General features: G+C 40.9%; 1 protein-coding gene across 1 annotated transcript; it reads right to left on the bottom strand.

Annotated features, from left to right (window-relative positions):
• Nucleotides 1–6: 6 nt before the first annotated feature.
• On the bottom strand, nt 7–9,987 carry RHAG (Rh associated glycoprotein; the record flags this gene model as incomplete). Its single annotated transcript, XM_057379115.1, has 8 exons — nt 9,769–9,987; nt 4,989–5,172; nt 3,584–3,734; nt 3,255–3,402; nt 2,361–2,527; nt 1,152–1,289; nt 811–932; nt 7–88 (listed from the first exon to the last, which is right to left on the bottom strand). Coding segments are annotated over exons 1-8 (1,128 nt in total), but the record flags the coding sequence as incomplete, so codon positions are not given.
• Between the last annotated feature and the right edge of the window lie 9,253 nt (nt 9,988–19,240).

The following is a 19,240-nucleotide window of genomic DNA, read 5'->3' as shown; positions in this document are numbered from 1 at the left end:
ACCTGTCAGTGCTCCTCCTACCAGTGCAATTCCAAGTGTACTGCCCAGGGCAGCAGCCTGCCTGCCAGGAGTAAGTGGGTGACCATTCCTGAAAAGGGTACAAAATCAAACCAGTGATATAAAAAAAATTGTTACACTTTGAGACTGATGATCAGTGTTACAACCTGCTGCCTACTGGATGAGGTGAGTCAGGAAAATATCCTACAATCATTAAGGTTGGAAAAGATCTCCGAGGTCATTGAGTCCAACAAATCCTGACATTGCTGTGTACAGGACAGAACTCACGATTCAATTTGGCTTTTTTTTTTTTTTGGTTTACAGATGGGAACAAGTTCTTTGAGAAGTTTATTAATGTCCTGTAGTCTAGAATACTCCCTGTTGTCAAAAGGGCCAGAATTTCAGAATTTCATCTTTTTAGAGTCTTATGAGATAGTGGGAAAACCCCATTTTGAGTGGTTTTTTTTTTTTTTTTTTTTTTTTTAAATCGTACAATTACCAGCCATGTAATTATAGAGTCATAATGAAGATTTTTTCTGTTTGAATGGTTCTGTGGGCTGTTTTTTAATGATGTTTTCATTTATTTCTTTTTATTTGAGCTTTTAATCTGGAACAAACTTGGCATTTAAACAGTGTGTTAAAGACAGGAGATCAAGAAGAACCCAAATTAAATGAGAATACAATGCCTGACATCAAGTCAGAGGTGCACTTCTGAAAAAAAATCATAATTTGATCCCAAGAGGGTAGCTAATTAGGATAGACCTTCAAAAATAATAAAAAACCCCAAACTTCTCCCTTCTCTCTATAACTCACCTAATTTCCCTTTTTACYGCAGTTACTATGATGCCAGCAATACCTCCCAGAATGCCAGGTAGACCATGCAAATTATGAACTCCACAAGTGTCTTGAATTTTCAGCTTGGATGCCAACACAGGCTGAAATGAGGGGAAATAAGAAGTTTATATGAGTTTATAGTCTTCCATGGTCTCTAGATTGATATGCAACMGAAAGAGCAGAAGTACAAGAATCAAATCATTAATAAAACTCACTATTAGCTGGAATTTACTGTATCTATCCTCCCTTTGTAGCAAACCAAGGGAGCTCCAGGAAAGCCAAAGAGAAAGAAGAAATGGGAGCAGAGCTCCAATACTTACAGTCAGGAATTGGAACCCGAGGACAGAGACAATCCCAGCAATGACCCCAATGAACATGGCAGAAAAAGGGTGGATTGCCAGGTCAGCACAGGTGCCCACTGCTACTCCTCCTGCCAGGGTGGCATTTTGAATGAGAACCTGCACAGGGGACACAGARGGGGAGGTGACACATGAGGAACAGAGGCTTCTTTTAGGGCTGAGTGCCTCTGAAGGCTTTCTCGCACACAGGAGTTTTCTCTGTGTGGGATTTTTCCAGTGAAGAAAGAAAAGGATTTTAAAACATGTGACATGTCCAYGCTGTTGGTTCAAAGCTGCTCTAAGTCAGTTTAATGAAGTCCAGCCTTTGCAAAGACACTAAAATTTCCCTTGAGAATCCAGGCTGAGCCAGTGAGAGCTGCCTCCTGAAACAGCAGCAGATCCTGTGGCTGTGCCTGCTTGTGCTGGGCTCAGATAAATAACTCTAGCTGCTGGAAAGAAGTRGGTGAAAACAGAGCTGCATTTCAGGGAAAGGAGATGGAAGGTTGCCAGCCTGGCAGCCCCAAGCTGGTTTGGTTTTGTCTGTTGTGCAGCTGCGCTGTGAGATTGCAAATGACCTGTTGGTCACTGCCTTGAGTGGCCTGTTTTGGGTCTTGTAATAAGGAAACTCAAATGGGAATCAATAATAATGGGAAACTCAAATCTTTGGAATAAAATCCAAAAGTCCACCTGACCATTGGACTAATGTCACTACAGTCCAAGAGAGAATCATCACAGAATCATTAATGGTGGAAGAGACCTTTAAAATTATCAAGTCCAACATCAAACCATCACCATCACCATGTTTCCTGGACCATCTGCTACTACACTTTCCAACCCCTTCTGGGAAGAAATTTTTCATAACATCCAATCTAAATCTGCCCTGGTGTGACTTGAGGTAATTTTCTCCCATCTCTCAGTTGGGAGAAGAGACTGATCTCCACCTGGCTGCACCTTCCTGTCAGGAAGTTGTAGAGAGGAATAAAGTCCTCCCAGAGCCTCCTTTTCTCCAGACTGAGCCCTCCCAGCTCCGTCAGCCACTTCTCATCACACTTTACAGGTTTTACAAGTTTAATACCTCTAATTCTGGACACAGTATGAACTGGACAGATAGATGGATGCTGGCAATCTTCCTGCTCACCCTTATTGCAGAGGGTTGACTCRATTTAGCAGAGGTTATGATGTGATTCTTACCATGCTGAATTTCCCTCTTTTGTCCACCAGGCTGGAGAGGGCGAAYGTTACGACGGCGCAGGCAGCCAAGGAGTAGTAGGTGTTGATGATGGCTGTGGCCTGGTGTTCCCCACCATCTGCGATGGCAGAGTTGAAACTGGGCCAAAAAAGCCAAAGGAACAGGGTACCTGGATGAATAGAAGCCAAAACCAAACAAAAACCATTCAGCCACAAGGGCCAAGACAACAGAGCAAGCTACGAGAAATGAGGGCGATGATTAATATGAGACATGGAATAGCCAAAATCCTGGAAAAAATACCAGAACATGCAGAAGCTTTTGATGCTGGCAGCTGGGATTTTGACACATGGTTAAAATTATGTCACATGTTAGTGAAAGATTTTAATGACCCCTTGTTGTGCCCCACTGACTGCCAGATCTCACCACTGCTGTGAATACCCAGCAGAATAGGAGGCATAGGAAAGACAGTTCACATGCAAATCTTTTATACTCTGTCAACACACCTGAAAGTTTTAGCTGCTAAATTGGTCTACAAACAATTCTCATGGACAGATATATCTTTCTATCATTCATTACCATGACAGGCACAGCTCAATCTTTTTAATTATAGCCAATTGCTTTGGAAATACTGCTGAAAAACAGATTGAACAAAAAAGGAAGTCAGCCCTAATGCACAGTGAAAACGTTTTTAATTTGATCTTTCCTTTCTTTGAACCAAGAAAAAACTGTAAAAATATGTGTGCCACTGAAAACATGGTGCATGTATGGAATGAAAGGAATTTGCCTCTGGAAGTGCGCTTAGGAAAARTGATACAGCACAATAATAAGCAATCATTAAAAATTAGAGATGAAAGAAGGATGAGCAGCTGATCAGCATTTGATGTCACTTCACTTACCAATCATGGCAAACAGGTCCGAGTGATAGGTGGATTCGTCATTTTCGTGTTTGTTTGTCAGACCAGGACGGTACAAGACRAAGGCTGCAGCCAAACCAAAATAAGCTCCAAAAGCATGGATAGTCATGGAAGCTCCAACATCTGTGGCCTGTAATAGGGATCCAAAATAATGACACTCCTAAAGATRGAGTTTGATGAATGAGAAGTCTAGAGCATTTATTGGTTTATTTCTATGGTAGAAACTAGAGCCTGGCATATGCAWATGAGAAGTGTTACAAAGTGAAAGCATTTGTTGCAAAGAGAAAACAATGCCTGCTAAATAGCTGTACCTCAAATACTTCAGTGACTAGATGTTCATTGCATGCAAAGATGGTGATCTCCAGAAGAGTCAGGATCAGCATCTGAATGGGACTGGTTTTCCCCAGGAGTGCTCCAAATGAAATCAAAGCAGTTGCTGTACTGAAGTCTGCATTTATCATGCTGAAGTTAAGGACAAAAACAAAACAAAACACATTAAAAAAAGAAAATTASTTTAAAAGCTGTAGTATCCAATGTGCCATTAAAATTATGTAATTAAAATATAGAGCTTTAACTCTTCAGGTACAAAACTATTAAGATTGTATTTGTGGATAACAATTAAATCAAACCTTTCCAGAAGGATCTTAGCAGCTGCTGAAGAATAAGTGTAGACGTTTTCCTCCTGCTTATACCATATATGTGCTTAGCTGTTCAAATTATGGTGAAAAGGCAGAGGAGAAGTRTATTGGGATGTGCAGGGATGTCGTGGAATCCCAGAACCATKTAGGTTGGAAAAGARCTCTAAAACCATTGAGTCCARSTGTTAGTCCAGCACTGCCAAGTCCACCATCAAATCATCTCCCCAAGTGMCACATCTGAGTATTTTTTAAAYGCTTCCAGGGGTGGTGATTCCACAGCTTCCCTGGACAGMCTGTTCCAATGCCTGACCACCCTTTCTTGGAGAGATTTTTCCTAACATYCAATCTAAACCTGTCCTGATGCAACTTGAAGCCATTTCCTCTTGTCTTATTCCTTGTTTCTTGGGAGAAGAGCCTGACCCCTACCTGGCTGCACCTGTCAGGGACTTTTGAAGGTTCCCCCTGAGTTTCCTTTTCTCCAGATTGAGCCTCCCCAGCTCCCTCAGCYGMTCCTKGTCAGATTTGTGCTCCAGACCCATCACAAGCTCCTTTGTCCTTCTCTGGACAYGCTCCAGCACCCCAATTTCCAGCCCTGATGGACACTTGGATTTCAAAGATGACAGGGAGGCCTTTGTTCAGATGTTTTRTATAATCCTGGAAGCCTTGCATGCCTTTCTGTCCCTGTTTGCACGAGCTGTCAGGTAGGACCAGTGTTAACACGTTTTGGGGAATGACAAAGAAAAATAAAACCACAAATTGTTCAAAAACGTGGAGCACAGAGAGCCACTGACCCTGTGGGCCCCTCTGCAAATGCCTGCCTGTAAGCATTGGGGAGCTACTTGTATTATTCCTGCTTCCCCTCAGTAACATYTGGATGCTGTTCCTTTCAAAATTGTCTAAAAGTTGTCTCAGAAAACAGAGTGGCCCCCTTGGAAGTGAAGGGCAGAAAGGCATGGAAAGATGGACAGTAAAGCTTAATGAAATTCAGGTAAAGTCTGACCCCATAGATATTGTGGTTATGGCTTCTCCTGACAACCTTTAGGGCTAAAAATATAAATTTTTGTGAATTCACATGTACCTTTTSACATCAACATGAATTTTCCCTTCTTCCATGTGCCAAAATCCTTGCATCAGAATTCCCCACTGGAGACCGAAAGCAGCAATGAGCATGTTGAAGCCAACACTGCTGAATCCATATTTCTTCAGAAACGTCATCAGGAAACCAAATCCAACAAATATCATCACGTGGACATCCTGAAAGACTGAAGGGAAAACATGCAGTGACCGTGAAGAGTGACCACAAAGGGTGAAATGTTTGGGACAAAGGATTAAATACAAAAGAATTCCAAACTCCAGCCATGGATGTGATCCATCCTTCCCTCTCCATGACCAGTCTGCTAGGTGAAGTGTCTGGAAAATGCAACACCTAATTATTGATTATATCCCTTCCTATATCATTATGGAAAGACACTAGATCTCTATATTAATAGATTTAATGTGTCTGGCACTGTCCTCTCCTTGTGAAGCCACCTGGAACATCATCACAGCTTCATGTCCTTACAGAAAAGTTGTGTTCCCCCTCAAATAAAGGTGGTTGGGGCCAGTGTGTTCTGTCTGACTCCAAAATTGTACATGGGATTTGTTTGGGTGRGTGCTAGGTGTCAAAGGAATGCTTGGGATCCCTGGAAATTACTGTGCAAGACATTGATCTGATAACAGAAACAGTAATTTTAAGATAAAGTTTAAATTACAAAAATTAATTTAGTTAATCAGCATACCCTGTTTCATTCAATTATTCATATGAATAACAGAAAGCGTAATTTTAAGATAAAGTTTAAATTACAAAAATGAATTCAGTTAATCAGCATACACTGTTTCATTCAAATATTCATATTTGAAATATTTCAAACATTTCAAATATTAATTTCATATTAATTCAAATATTTGGTTTTTTTTAAAAAATGAATTTTGTTAAATTGTGGCTAGTTATTTTTATTTTTTTGAAGTTATTATTTTTAATTTACTTTTTTATGCTTTTAATACAAACGGAGTCTGTCACCACAACATTGATACTTTATATTTATTTTTTTTTTTACTTTTTAGCTTTGTGTGATTTAATTGACTCTACAGTTTGAATTCTGTAATTGCAGTTTTTTCTCTGATTTAATCGTTAGTAAGAACCTCTAGTATTAAAAAAAATTATTTTAGTTTTTATTTTATTGCTCTTATATGCCAATAAGCATGGAAAACTTGAGCTGGTTAGTRTAATATTTGGCTTGAAGTTACAATTCCCTTTACTTTAACCATTGCTCAGTTTTGCATTACCTGGTTCAGCCAAAAGAGGGCCCAGAAGTCCAAGAAGTTACAGAGGATTCCTAATAAACTGTTTTATATTTGCAGAGTCATCTTCCAGCCCTGCCCTAGCACTGAAATGTGCAGAAAGAGCCTTTACTTTGCATTTTAAAACAGCATTTTTTGATTGCCTTGGAATTACATGATAAACTTTAAGGTCCCTTCCAACCCAGGCCATTCTGTAATTCTGCAGAAATGCAGGCGGTTCACAAACATCTCCAACCCTTTTGCTTCCTCTTGAGGCTGGACATTTTAAAACTCTCTGGTCTTATTTACACAAATGATTAAAAGTCTTGGTTAAAACTAGGTTAATTAATGTGTATTGAGGACAAATTCCTGCTAGTTTAGCCTGTACCTTGAACTTTAAYCCCCTCTCATGCATTATTTTAAAGAAGAGTAGGTCTGGAATGACTTTAAATGAAGAAAACAGCATGATTTGAACTGAACTCTTTCAGTAACYGGCTATGTTTGACAAAGCATAGCAGTTCTATTCTGTGAGACAAGAAAATAAAGATTGGGAAAAATTGTCCAGAAGATCCTGAACAAAGCCCCTACACAGAATCTTACAAGGCTGGCCAAGACTAGCATGTTAACCCACTGTGAAGTGGTCAGTCTCAAGATAGAGATGCTTGTGGCACGCAYTAAAACTGATTTTTCTTGCCCTAAAATTGTAAACCACAGAGCCCTGAACAAGAGGGATTCACAAGTTTTCCTAAGCTGTGATTCATGGATGCTCACAGGACGACGAATACAGGATACCAATATTAAATAAATCCTCTTGGGGTGCTATAGGAACCATCACAYCCCCTCATTCTCCCATTCCAGTGGCACAGCACACCTGAAGTTGCCCATCCAGTTTGCCACTCCTGTACYTGCATCCACCAGAAGCAGATGGAATGCAAAGTTACACTTTGGGAGTGATCTCAGCACAGCTCTTCTTCCTTGAGTGCAAAGCTATGTGGATCCCCTGCTATTATTTTCATYTTTCTTCTGTCCAAACCCACCAAAACAGCAGGAATTCATGGTGTTGGGGTGCCTAAGGCATATAAAATCAGGCTCTGCCCTGCAGTCCTGAGAACAGAAATTAACTCCTGGATGAAACAACTAAATCTCCAAACCTACAGATGGGTGGACATCCTGAGGGATGGCATGGGAAGCAGTTTGAACCCATCATTTTGGGGGCTCAGGGAAACTCCYGGCTCAAGATATTTCCTAAAACACCTATACAACCATAGCAGTAAATTTCTGCTGGGTCCTCAGGTAAATYGTGCTTTTGTTTGCACTTTGCACAGGTAAATTTGAGAGGAAGGGGTCCTAAAAGTGAAAAGGTAGGTATTAGGAAACCCTGCTTTTATTCCTATTATTTATTTGGAATGAGCTTTTTCAGTTCAGCATCTGGTAAAAACAGGTCAAAAGTTCAACCTGATATTGGTACTGTTTGCTTGGTTTGTGCCTCTGGTGTTAAACTGAGCATCCTGGCCAAAAGAAATACAGGTTCTTCTCTCCTCAAAAACTGTTCTTACATCAAAAGTAGTCCCTTATCCATGCTGTGCCTAAAGCCATACATGGGAGGAGGTCAAGGGCCCAAACCCTTCCAGAAGGCAGCTCACAGGTCAATAGGGTGAGCAGCTGAGGGACAAATGTGCAGAAATAACACAGTCACACCCTGCCTGTGCAGGGAGGCATTGGAGACAGCAGGAAATTCCTCCCACAGCTTTTAGACACCAATGTTAGGAAAGAAATAACCATCAGTGATCTCTAACAGGGCAGGTTACTTTTGAAGACCTAAATTTTAGTGTTAGTACGATTATCTGTGCTGTCAAATTATTCCATGGGTTTTGACATAACTTTTTCCTAAGCCAACAATCATCTACTGAGTGACAATGGTCCAAGAGTAATTCCCCCTTCACTGTCTAGAAAAGATGACCTAATTTAGGAACTTGGATGGTTCAATACAGTTGGGGTAGTTTAATACAACACCAGCTAAAAGAGCTCAGTTATATTTCCAGCCTGGAGAAGGGAAGGCTCTGGGGAGACCTTAAAGCACCTTCTAGTACTTAAAGGGGTTATAAAAAAGTGGAAGAATTACTTCTTCAATGGGCAGATAATGATAGGACAGGAGGGAACAATTTTAAATTAAAAAGATGAGAGATTTAGATTGGATATTAAGAAGAAATTCTCCGCTGTGAGGGTGCTGATGCTCTGGCAGCCTGCTGCGGTTGCCCAGAGAAGCTGTGGCTTCCCCATCCCTGGAAATGTTCAAGCTGGATGGGGCTTGGGGCATCCTGGTCTGTTGGAAGGCATTCCTGTCCATGGCAGGGGGTTGGGTAGAGGTGACATTTGAAGTCCCTTTCAACCCAAATTTTGCTTTGGCTCCATGAGCATCGCTGACATGGCCAAGCTGTGTCACAGAGAGAGGGCTCTGGCACAGCCTGAGTGACCACATCTCAGGGATGCTCCACATCCAGTGGAGTTAACCCAAATGTGAGTAATTARCCCCTGATGTTCATCAGCTGATGAATAAACCTGGAGCTGAATAATTCCCTGTTCTCTGACCCTGCTCTCTGTGAGAATACACACCCTGAGATCACACTGTCCTGGCAAAGATGGTTAGAATGAGAGACAAAGAGGGGCACATTCAAAATTGCACAGGTGCCACCTACAGACAGGGAGTTCTGTACCCTGTGATCCTCAACAAGAGCATTGCACTCAGGGCTATGAGTGACTGGAGCCTCACAGCCAAGAAAATGAACAACAAACCTTCAATACTGCCAGGAAAACACAGTTTGGAGCCATGCAAACTTTGTTTTCTGTTTATTCACAATATTCTTATCTTTCCATGAGGAGGAGGGGGTGAGAGAAGTGAGTAACTGCTTCTCAGGCCAGAAGCTTTTTCTGATCTTCACCAAGTATTTGCAGAGTAACAAATCAACAGAAACATTTTCAGGCTAAACCACGGCTGCCTAACAGAGCCATTGTTTTGGGAGAGAGCAGAGCTTTATCCACCTTGTCACAGAAACTATGGCCCTTTGGGGAGTCCAGCTTCCACAGACATATTTTAACAATGATGCATATGAAACTCRATTTCCATGCTCACATATGACAACCTTTCCAAACCTGGATGAACCTTTCTATTCGTTTTAATTATTTAATTCAGTAATCAGAATAGAAAGTCTGGCAAGAAACACCCCCATCTGGAAAATGCTGGACTCTTTCAAAGCAGTACACAGTTCTCCAAGCCTTAACCTGCTGTGCAAACACTAGAACTATTTCCCAGGCTCTTCTCGCTCAGAACAGTAAACTTCTCAGCACTGAGGTACTTGCAGAGTTTTATATGGTTTTGACTTTGAAGCCTGCTGCTTTTCACACCTCAGAAAAATTTGTTTGCCCCAATACARCTTCCTTTTCCAGCTTTATCAGCAGGTCTCATAAGTTATTCAGAAATCTTGCTTAGGTTAAGTTTAAAGAAATTCTAACTTCTATAAATCTTAGACAGCAGTACTTACGTGGGTATAAGTGTATAGCATCTGGAGYTGTTTTATAATCCACAAATACCCCATACAAAACAATGATGATGGCCTCCAGAAGAAGAGCCAGGATGGAGAACTTGAACCTCATGTTGGTGTCAAAGTCTGGAGGCATCGCAGGAGAGCAGGGAGCTGGGAGAGCCTGATAGTGGGCGCTCGCCTTCAGAGGAGCTGACTAATTCTGGGTGATATAGCAGAGAAAAAAGAAAAAAAAACAGAGACGTGAACACGCCGTCACACCCACTATGGGAGGGAAAAAGTGTGGGTCAATATAGTGATTTCGATTTCCCAGGGTACTTCTGTGTGTGAAATGTTGGCTTACAAGTGCTTTTTTTTTTTTTTTTTCTTTCCAGTTTATAATACAAACGGGCTCATTCAGCCACAGTTGCACTTCTCGTTGCCTTATATGTATTTTAAAAAGGAAACAGCCTTCAAGAAAATCTCACAGAGCCTTGTTTGCTGCACGTARTGAGGAACAGTGACTCAATTTTGTTTCCTGTAATCAATAATATTTTTGAGTTGTAGCTCTTCTTTCAAAAAGTAAATAATTTTRCATCACAAATAAAACACGGAAAACCACACCTCACTCTTCATATAGGATGTGATAAGCAAAGAGAATCTCTTTCAGCAGCCTGAAGATGTACTTTTTTTTTTATTTCACAGTGAAGCTCTCATCCTCAGAGCACAAATTCTCATTGCCATCTCCTGTTTAAAAAGGAAATTATTGTACTTCTTTATATGTAAATAGGACATTCATAGTTGTTAAAATAAAAGAAGGCTGTAATTACTAAAAAGAGGAATTTGAAGAAAACAGCTCAATTTTTCATTTTGAATTATTGGTTGTTTTTTTTTACATCCCCCTTAGCTCAGACATTGAAAACAGGTCAGAGACCAAATCTATTACATGGTTTAAAAAGCTTAATTTGCAAACTTTCTCATAAATGGAGGAGAAAATGAAATTTCACTTAGTTTACTGTTGGATGATCTCTTGCTCTTGAGAGTCACATTSCTTGTCAAAATTTGTCTTGAGTCCTCAGAGTTTTGTGGATAAAATATTGTATTGATGGGATAGTGAGTAAATTCATCTCTGTTAATCCAGGATTCAGACTATAGGGACAAATTGTATACTGGAAGCCTTTAATTCATGTATTTGTTAAAAAGAGAGATGATATTGCAGTAGTTGAGTAATTGCTCATGAGGAAGTAGTGCCAGGATACAGCAACAAATGCTGTTTCAGTCCTTGGGAGTGAAAATCAGTGTAATATAGAGATGTTGGGAGATGGGGCTACATTGGGGTGCTGTCCTGGTGAGATACTGCTGGAAAACTGCTCACATGSAGCGAGATTTAAAGAATTTAAAGAATAAAGTTTTTTTTAAGGTACCTCTATTCTGGTGTACAGGGCAGTGCCACGACTTTTTCCTCTGTTTGTAAGGCAAATTAAAAAAATCTCTAATATAAAGGTAGAATGAGATYATTATCCAAATCAAGTTTAATTTTTTTTCTGATTGAAAATGAGTCTGTGGATTTGGAAGGCAAGCCAAAGTGTTTTGCAAGAAAGCACTACTCTATCACATAATCAAGCCTGCAAGTGGCAAAGATAAAATAAGCACCTATGTATTTTTTTCCTTCTTTTGTATTTCTTTTGAGGTATTTCTTTTGAGCAGCTCAAAAAAGAGGAAAGAGAGCTTTGTCAAAAAACCATCACTCATCTTTGCTGCACCACAGGATAGGACACACAGCCAGGTTTGAGTGTGAGGGTCTGTGAGCTCCTACATTGGCTCAGGAGGTGATTCAAAAAGAACAAATTCAAAAGCAAAGTTCATTGGTTTCCTTACCCACAGCTCAGTCATGGATATCTTGCGTATTCATTGCAAAAAGCTTTTCCTGGTGAAGATCTCACATGACAAATGTGCAATCCAGGGATGCAGAAGAAGCTCCTTGCTGAAATRTTATCAGGAAAAGTGCATTTTAATGATGTTTGAAATTTAAAATAGGCCAAGTCCATTCAATCAGGAATTTCTATGAGGTTTTTATTTTAGATCTTGAATCTCATGCAGGTACATACACACACAGAGACACACAGTCTGTATGGGAAGAGTATTTATCCATGTATTTTTCCTTTTTTTTTGCCAGGAAGAATAATTTATCTGTTTTCTCAGTGAGGTGAACCAGTGCCCAGCAGCCACAGAATGGCCCCTGGACACTGGCAGGTGGTTTACACACAAATAGGAATGCTGAAGAAATTATATTCCARTATCTATGTACTCTAATATTCATTCTTCTAAACAAATGAAACATTTTTCTCTCACCACTAACAAGATTGAATCTGCCACAAATTAACTTCAGATATGTCCAACTTTAAGCTAAAAGGACTGACAACACAAGCTGCTAGGAAGAAGGTGTTTTATCCTAGGGGTGGAGCTGGACTGTTTTGCTCACTGCAAAACTGCTGCTCTTTAGGAAATCCCTTTATGTCTCCTTATTAGCTTCATCCCAATCCTGGTGGATATAAATACAATGGAAATAGTCAAGGTGTTCTTTCACAAATATTGTTGCACACTTAGATCTACCAAGTAGCTTTAGGTACTTGTCATTTAAACAGCTGTTGGATTTTTTTCATCCAGCTTTCCATCTAAACACAAATTTTATGTAAAAAAAAAAATTAATAGTTATGGCAGTTTCAAGCTTCCAGCAGGATAAAARTAAGAAATAAAGTGGTTGCTTGAGCAATATCTTACCTAAAGAATGAGAAAGAACCTGCATTTAATAATCTTACAGCATCATTAGGAGTGGCATTCACCTGACCAGACACACTCAGTACATTTCTGTACCTGATCCAACCTGCAATGTTTTACTTTTAAATCACAGACTCATGGAGTCATTAAGGTTGGAAAAAAAMCTCTAAGATCGTGAAGYCCAACCATTAACCCAGCACTRCCAGGTTCACCACTAAACCACGTCCCTCAACACCACATCTACATGGTTTTTTCATATTTTTTTTTCCAGAAGAAATAGAAACTTCCAAGAGTACTTGTTTTCATGTTAAAGGAATTTACCTAAAACACCTGGCTAAACTGGCCAGGTGAATGGAATTGYTCTTTTTGGTCRTGTTTGTTGTCTGGCAGAGGTTCAAATCAGKTTCAGGGTGTCTCCTAGAAGAGTCTGCTGTTATTTAAGGCTCTGAGCTCTGCTCACTGAAGTCTGAGCTACGAGGACCCTGCAGTCAATGTTGTGGATTTGGCATGACTTGGGTGCACACCAATCTTCAGTTTACTTCTTGGTGTGCACTCTTCCTGTGGACACAGCTATGGATATCAGAGAGGTGGAGTAAGATTCATCTTGCCTCCACAGTGTAACAGAAGTATTTCTTAGATCTCCTGAATGTTAAGCGAAACTTTTTTGAGAACATTGACATTTATCCCATTTCTGCGGTGTCACAGTAGAAGCACTTTTTTATTAAACATTAACTTTAATTCTTTGAGTCAGCAGATCCTTCCATCTCCTCAAGTTGAACAAATGCAGTTTGTCTGAGCAGTCCTTAAACTGCCTCCTTCACCTTAAAGAGGGAAGTAATGATCGGGGGGGGTTTCTGATTCCTTGGGCAGCAACAATAAAGTTGCAGAATCACAGAGTGGGTCAGGTTGGACAGAACCACAGTGGCTCATCTTGTCCAGCCCCGCTGCTCCAGCAGGGCCATCCCAGAGCACAGGGCACAGGATTGTGTCCAGACAGTTCTGGAATATCTCCAGTGAGGGAGACCCCACCCCRTCTCTGGTCTCTGTTCAGGGCTTGGTCACTGCACAGAAAAGAAGTTCTTCCCCATGTTCAAGTGGAACTTCCTTGACATCAGTTCCTGCTGTGGCCTCTTTGTCTTGACTGGCTCCAAATCRCCCCCACCAGCCTCTCATCTGATTTCTTACAAAAGCGGGAAACATAAAGTTGCTAATGCACCACTARAAATCTATTTCAGGGAACACTGAGATGTCCAGCGGAAAATGAAAGAACAATGGACAAATAGCAATCACAGATTACAGATAGATGATGGTTTATTTTAGGTTGAGGTTATAGCATGTCTTGCTGAAGTAAATGTGTTTTATTTTTCCATTTGGAATCTCTCACACTTTGTTYTCTAAGTAAGACCTTGCTTGATTACCAAACAGTATTTTTAATCTCTCCAGCACACAAAGAACTGCTGGAAGGTAACACTAGAAGGAATTAGCCTTTCATTCTTTCCTCTAAATAGAAGAGGTCAAATAATTACAACTGGTTAAGCAGTGTTCAGCTAAAGCGCAAATTGTTGAAGAGGAGCACGTTTCACTTGAAAACTTCACTCTTTCATTTCTGYTTTTATTGCATGAGTGTTGCACAGCAGGGGTTAAATGCAGAAACAAACTTTTTGTTGAGGTGCATGCCAAAGTCGCAGGAAAGCTGTTTACTAGAGATAACAGGGCTCTTCTCCCTGTCTGAACTGCTCTTGTGATAAAAAGGACCTACCTCAGCTAAGATGGATGCCCTGCATGCACCTAAAAACTCCAGCTATTATTCTGGGGGGGAAAAAAAAGTAATACTAACAATTAGATGTCTATGTTTAAGTCTCAGATGGTGTGAGTGATGGATCAGACATGTTTATTGACTTTTCTCATTTTAATATGTGTTTCTCTTGCTCCCCATCAGTCCCCTGTCCTCACTTGTGACTGGGGACTTGACGTGGCTTTTCCAGCCCATGGTGAAATCCCTTTCAGAGTCTTGCTCTAAAGGCAAGCAGGTCYCAAGCTTCTGAAAATGCACAAGGAGATGATTCCAGACATGGCAGTGAATCATTTCAGTTGTTTTTCCTCACAAAGGACTGGCTGCCTCTAGGTTTCCAAATCCACTCTATAGCTGTGGGTACACCTGGGTTTGTGTTCACTCTTCAYCTTGCCAGAAGAGCACTAGGAAAGGGCACTTTTAGAGGAAGTTGGAAGAGAATTGCTCTTGAGCATTGGATATTAGGAAGAAATTGAGGGAAGAGTTGAGTGTTGGATATTGGGAAATTCTTCCCTGTGAGGGTGGTGAGGCCCTGGCACAGGGTGCCCAGAGAAGTTGTGGCTGCCCCATCCCTGGAAATGTTCARGTCTGGGCAGGGCTTGAAGCAACCTGGACTAGGGGAAGGTATCCCTGCCCATGGCAGGGGTTTGGAAATGGGTGTTATTTAAGGTTTCTCTCAATCCACCCGATTCTCTGATTCTGATTCCTTAAGTCTTTTGTTCCTCACTGTTTTTTCATGACGCGTTATTCCTTTATTGCGTCAGCAAACRCAAGCTCAAGTCAATCCCAGCAATCCCAGAAAAGCTCCTACTGCCTGTGGCTCTTCCATCATTTACATAAACATCAGTCTCTGGAGCCAGAGCTGTGATGTTCTCAGAGACACAGCACGAGGGTGCTGTTTAGTGATAACTCATGAAATACTTGGTCTGACCCACACAAGGATTTGTCAGGMCAGAGAGACAGCAAATATCAAATTTCTATGATTCAGTGTGCACTGCAAACTCCAAGTCACACCACAAATTCAACCCCAGCATAAACTGTTCATTTTGTACGTGTGCTCACACTGACCCACAAGTTCTAATMATTTTGACCTTGGCACAAGTTGCAAATGTGGGTAGAACAATTAGTACATAATGAATTCCTACAAGAAACTCCCACATTGTTTGTTTTTCCTGTGTACAACTAACATCTCCTCCAGCTGGCTGARTATTAGGCAAGTGGGGACTTCTTTGTTTGCAGCTTGAATTCAGGCTGACCTGATGGAAGACATGATTTGTGACCTCCATAATTAATTTACATGGCTGTTTTCTGGATGGYGGGAAATAGGTGCTAAATCACTGGATACCCCAAAGTGGTGCTGTGCTATTGAACTGACAAGATGAATTTATGATTTCCTCACCATGGTCCAAGGACAAATTCAATGAAYAACTGCAACCCAGCTATCTGAAATKCATCRCCCYTTCCTGGACAAGGCWACACTGGAGSTRCTGCATTGAATTGGGAGCAAATAAATAYGAGTATAGAAGGAAAAATCAGCTCAGTGGAAAAATCCAGGCTCTGAAGCGTTCATAGCTTTTGTGCCATAGCTCATTAGATGCCACAATCTTCTTAAATAGTTCCTATTTACCTCCAAAACATTCAAAGCAACATTAAAYAACACATATAGGGTTGAATAAAAACCTTGGTGTTGGTTTGTTCAACTGCTATGTCTGGATCTGCAATGACTCTTGGTGCAAGGCTACTGGAATARTCTAAGATCCAAAGATCTAAGCTTGGTTTGCGACATATTATGGTCAACTTTATGTCAAAATGGTCTGGTTTGTTTTTGTCTTTCTAATGCACCCATCCTTGTGTTTATTAATTACAAAAAGGARGGTCCAAGGTTCATCCAGGAGGCAGGGCCAAAAACTAAACTAAAGACAGGCACACTGAGATGAGACAGGCTGAGCCAAAATGGGGCTGCTGGGTGATGGGCAGTGGTGGGAGAAGATTCAGGGGAGGCCAAAACCTCCTCCCTGCTCATTATTCAATATTAAGTTTGGATGATTGTTGATATTTCTGGCTATTTTTGCCTGTCCAGCAAGCTTTCCATATTTTTGGATTCATTCTCCCTTATCACAAGGTTTGTCTCCCTGTCTTCACATCTGCAACTCCTTCTCATTTCTCATTTCCCCTCCAGGTTCTTTACATGTTTCTTTTCCATTGCCTTTCCTCTCCTTTCCTATTAATAATCTGATTTCCTCATGAACACTGGGCCACTGCAATCTTTGGAAGAAGCACGATCACTGCTTCCAACACCTAATTTATTGTTTTACTGACATTTTTTTACCTCTTCAATCACCCAGCATTTGTCTCTTCAGGAKCATGGAATTTTTAGGTCATTGAGGACTTTTCCTGCAATTGTAGGTAGGTTATCACATAATACTTTCAATAAATATTTTCCCTCTGTTTGTAAAATTTTTATGTCCTTCTTCATTCAATTTGAAGACTGCTGACCTTTCCAATTTTAATGCTTAGAAATTGATTTTTTCCACTAATTTTTCCTAATGGAGTTAAAACATATCTTGGAAAAGAAAGACTAAAAGTCAAGATGTTAAGMAATAGTGACACCTGCACAGGACCCACTCCTAAAAACAAGCATCAAGTTAAGAATTTTTCAGATAATCAGGAGACAATTCCTGATACATTGTTGGGTAAGGGTGGAAAATCACCTTCATTGTATGACCAGAGTTGCACAGCCACATTTGCATAAGAGGTGGATCCATTCTTGCTTTGAATTTACGGAAATTGTGTAATTTCTGGGCCTCAGAAGCAGTGCTCAGAAATTGTCCCTCAGTGTTTCAGTCCTTTGCAAAATTCACAAGGGCTACAGTTYAATTTTTGCCAAAATAAACCTCTTTTGACCCTTCATCAATCACTTTGTGGGATGCCTGCACAAAGAATGTTATATATAATTAAATAAATATTAGATGCTTTAACATACACTTCCTTTCTTACCTTCAGTGTAGGTTTCTGGAATTTGTTTGCTTTGGGAACAGACTTTTTGAAGAAGTTAGGTGAATGGTTTTGCATGTCCTAAAAAAAAACCCTGGTTATTTAAAGTCAATGAATAAAATTTAAAAAAAAAAATTATGTGGTTCATTCAACAAAATGAATAAAAGCCATAATTTGATTTTAGGGCTGCATTTAGGACTTTCTTCCTTTACTTCTACCACTTCAGGGAGCGGTGGGAGAAGAGAAGAAAGCAGAGGGATGCTAATGGCRCAAAACAGCAAGCACAAAAATATAATTGGATTTGAAATGGTCATTTCTGTGGAGAAACCCCCCAAGAATGTGACGCTGATGATTTTAAAGAGTAATTTCCAGCTACAATGAGTTGAGCCCTGGGCTCCCTATCAGCCGCTGAATGAACAGTTAACGTGGCGCCTTTTCCACGCCAATCCGGCACCTCAACTTTTCCAAAAAATTGCTTTTCTTCCAGAGTTGTCATTGATGCGGTTGTCAGAGTGTCTGTTAGTGCTAGGGAATATTTCACAGCCCCCATACAGAGGGCTGTGCCCAACCCACGAACCCTCAGATGTCACCAGCGGGTCAGGAGGGAGTGCCGCGTCCTCTCTTGTATCTCCCGCTGCCCCCTGTCCCCTCGACTCGTGGTGAAGCTGAGATATAATTATGCAGGGGGTGTGGCTATCAAATGTGATATTACAATTTACAGGACCTGGAGCTTTGTGGGCTCTTTCTCGGTGTTCACCAATTAATCTTCCTTTCCCTGACTGCGCCGCTTTATCTCTGCCTTGCACTCGCTGAGGCTGAAGCTCGCAGGTCAAATGTCTTGCTCGGGGGTTAAATGTCTTGCTCACAGCCCAGAGTGGAGACAGCAGCTGTCAAGAAAGTTCTTAATYATAAAGTCCATCTCCTGTTTTTCACAGTTTGTCCATGGCCTTTACATTCAGAGGAATACCATTTTTGGCAGCCTGGCCTAGAAGATGGGAGCAGCCCAGGGGTGGGGAGCATCCTCGTCCTGTCCCTGCTCTGATGACCCTTTGCTGCTTGGGCTTKCTCTGTCAGCTAAAACAAGGCTCACCTGAAACAGAGGCCAGACAAAATTTAGAGAATGAGAATAGACAGCTTTAATCCAGGCCTACTGATACATTAGAGCAGAAAAAGCCTCTTCCTGAGGCTGCACCCAAAATGACAAAGAGTCGCGAGATCTTGTCCCTTTATAAGTTCTGCCTTATTAACATATTGGGCCTCAATTCCCCAATGATATTTTCAAGTGATGATGTCAACCACCCCAAACTTGCTCCCCCCCAGCTCTCTGTTTCCATATTTTGGGGCTCTGAGGCAGCGAGATGTCCTTGGATTCAGGCTTGGAGAGGAATTGCTTTATCTAAAGATGGGAGAACAGCATTTTTTTGTGCTATACTAGAGAAACGTAAGAATACTGATGCATGGAAATATAGAGACTAAAAAATTTTAAGGCACCATTTTCCCCCAGCCATCCTCCCATGATTTTATTTTATGGGAATAAATTGGATATTCTGACAACACAAATTTCCAATGGTGTGTGAAGGTTTCCAACCGTTGCTTTCTGTTTACTGTGAGGACTTGAGGAAGTGGCGTCAAGTTGTGTCAGGGAAAATTTTGATTGGGTATTAGGGAAAATTTCTTCATGAAAGGGCTGTCAAAATTGGAATGGGCTGCCCTGGGAGGCGGTGAAGTCACCAGTCCAGGAAGCATTTGAAAGGCATGTAGAAGTGGCACTTGAGGCCATGATTTAGTGGTGAAGGCCTTTTCTGACCTTAATGATTCTGTAATTTCATGTTAACATGTTATTACTGTAGGTGAGGTGTGTCAAGAACAAGAGTGAGACAGGTTTTGCAGGAGATTTGTTCCAACACAGCAACAGATGGAGAAAAACAG

This window comes from Malurus melanocephalus, unplaced genomic scaffold (genome assembly GCF_030028575.1).
Source record: "Malurus melanocephalus ecotype Western Australia unplaced genomic scaffold, MMel_1.1 scaffold_388, whole genome shotgun sequence".
Lineage (NCBI taxonomy): Eukaryota > Metazoa > Chordata > Aves > Passeriformes > Maluridae > Malurus > Malurus melanocephalus.
The sequence above is the reverse complement of the archived record's forward strand: the minus strand, read 5'-3'. Positions and strand labels throughout refer to the sequence as shown.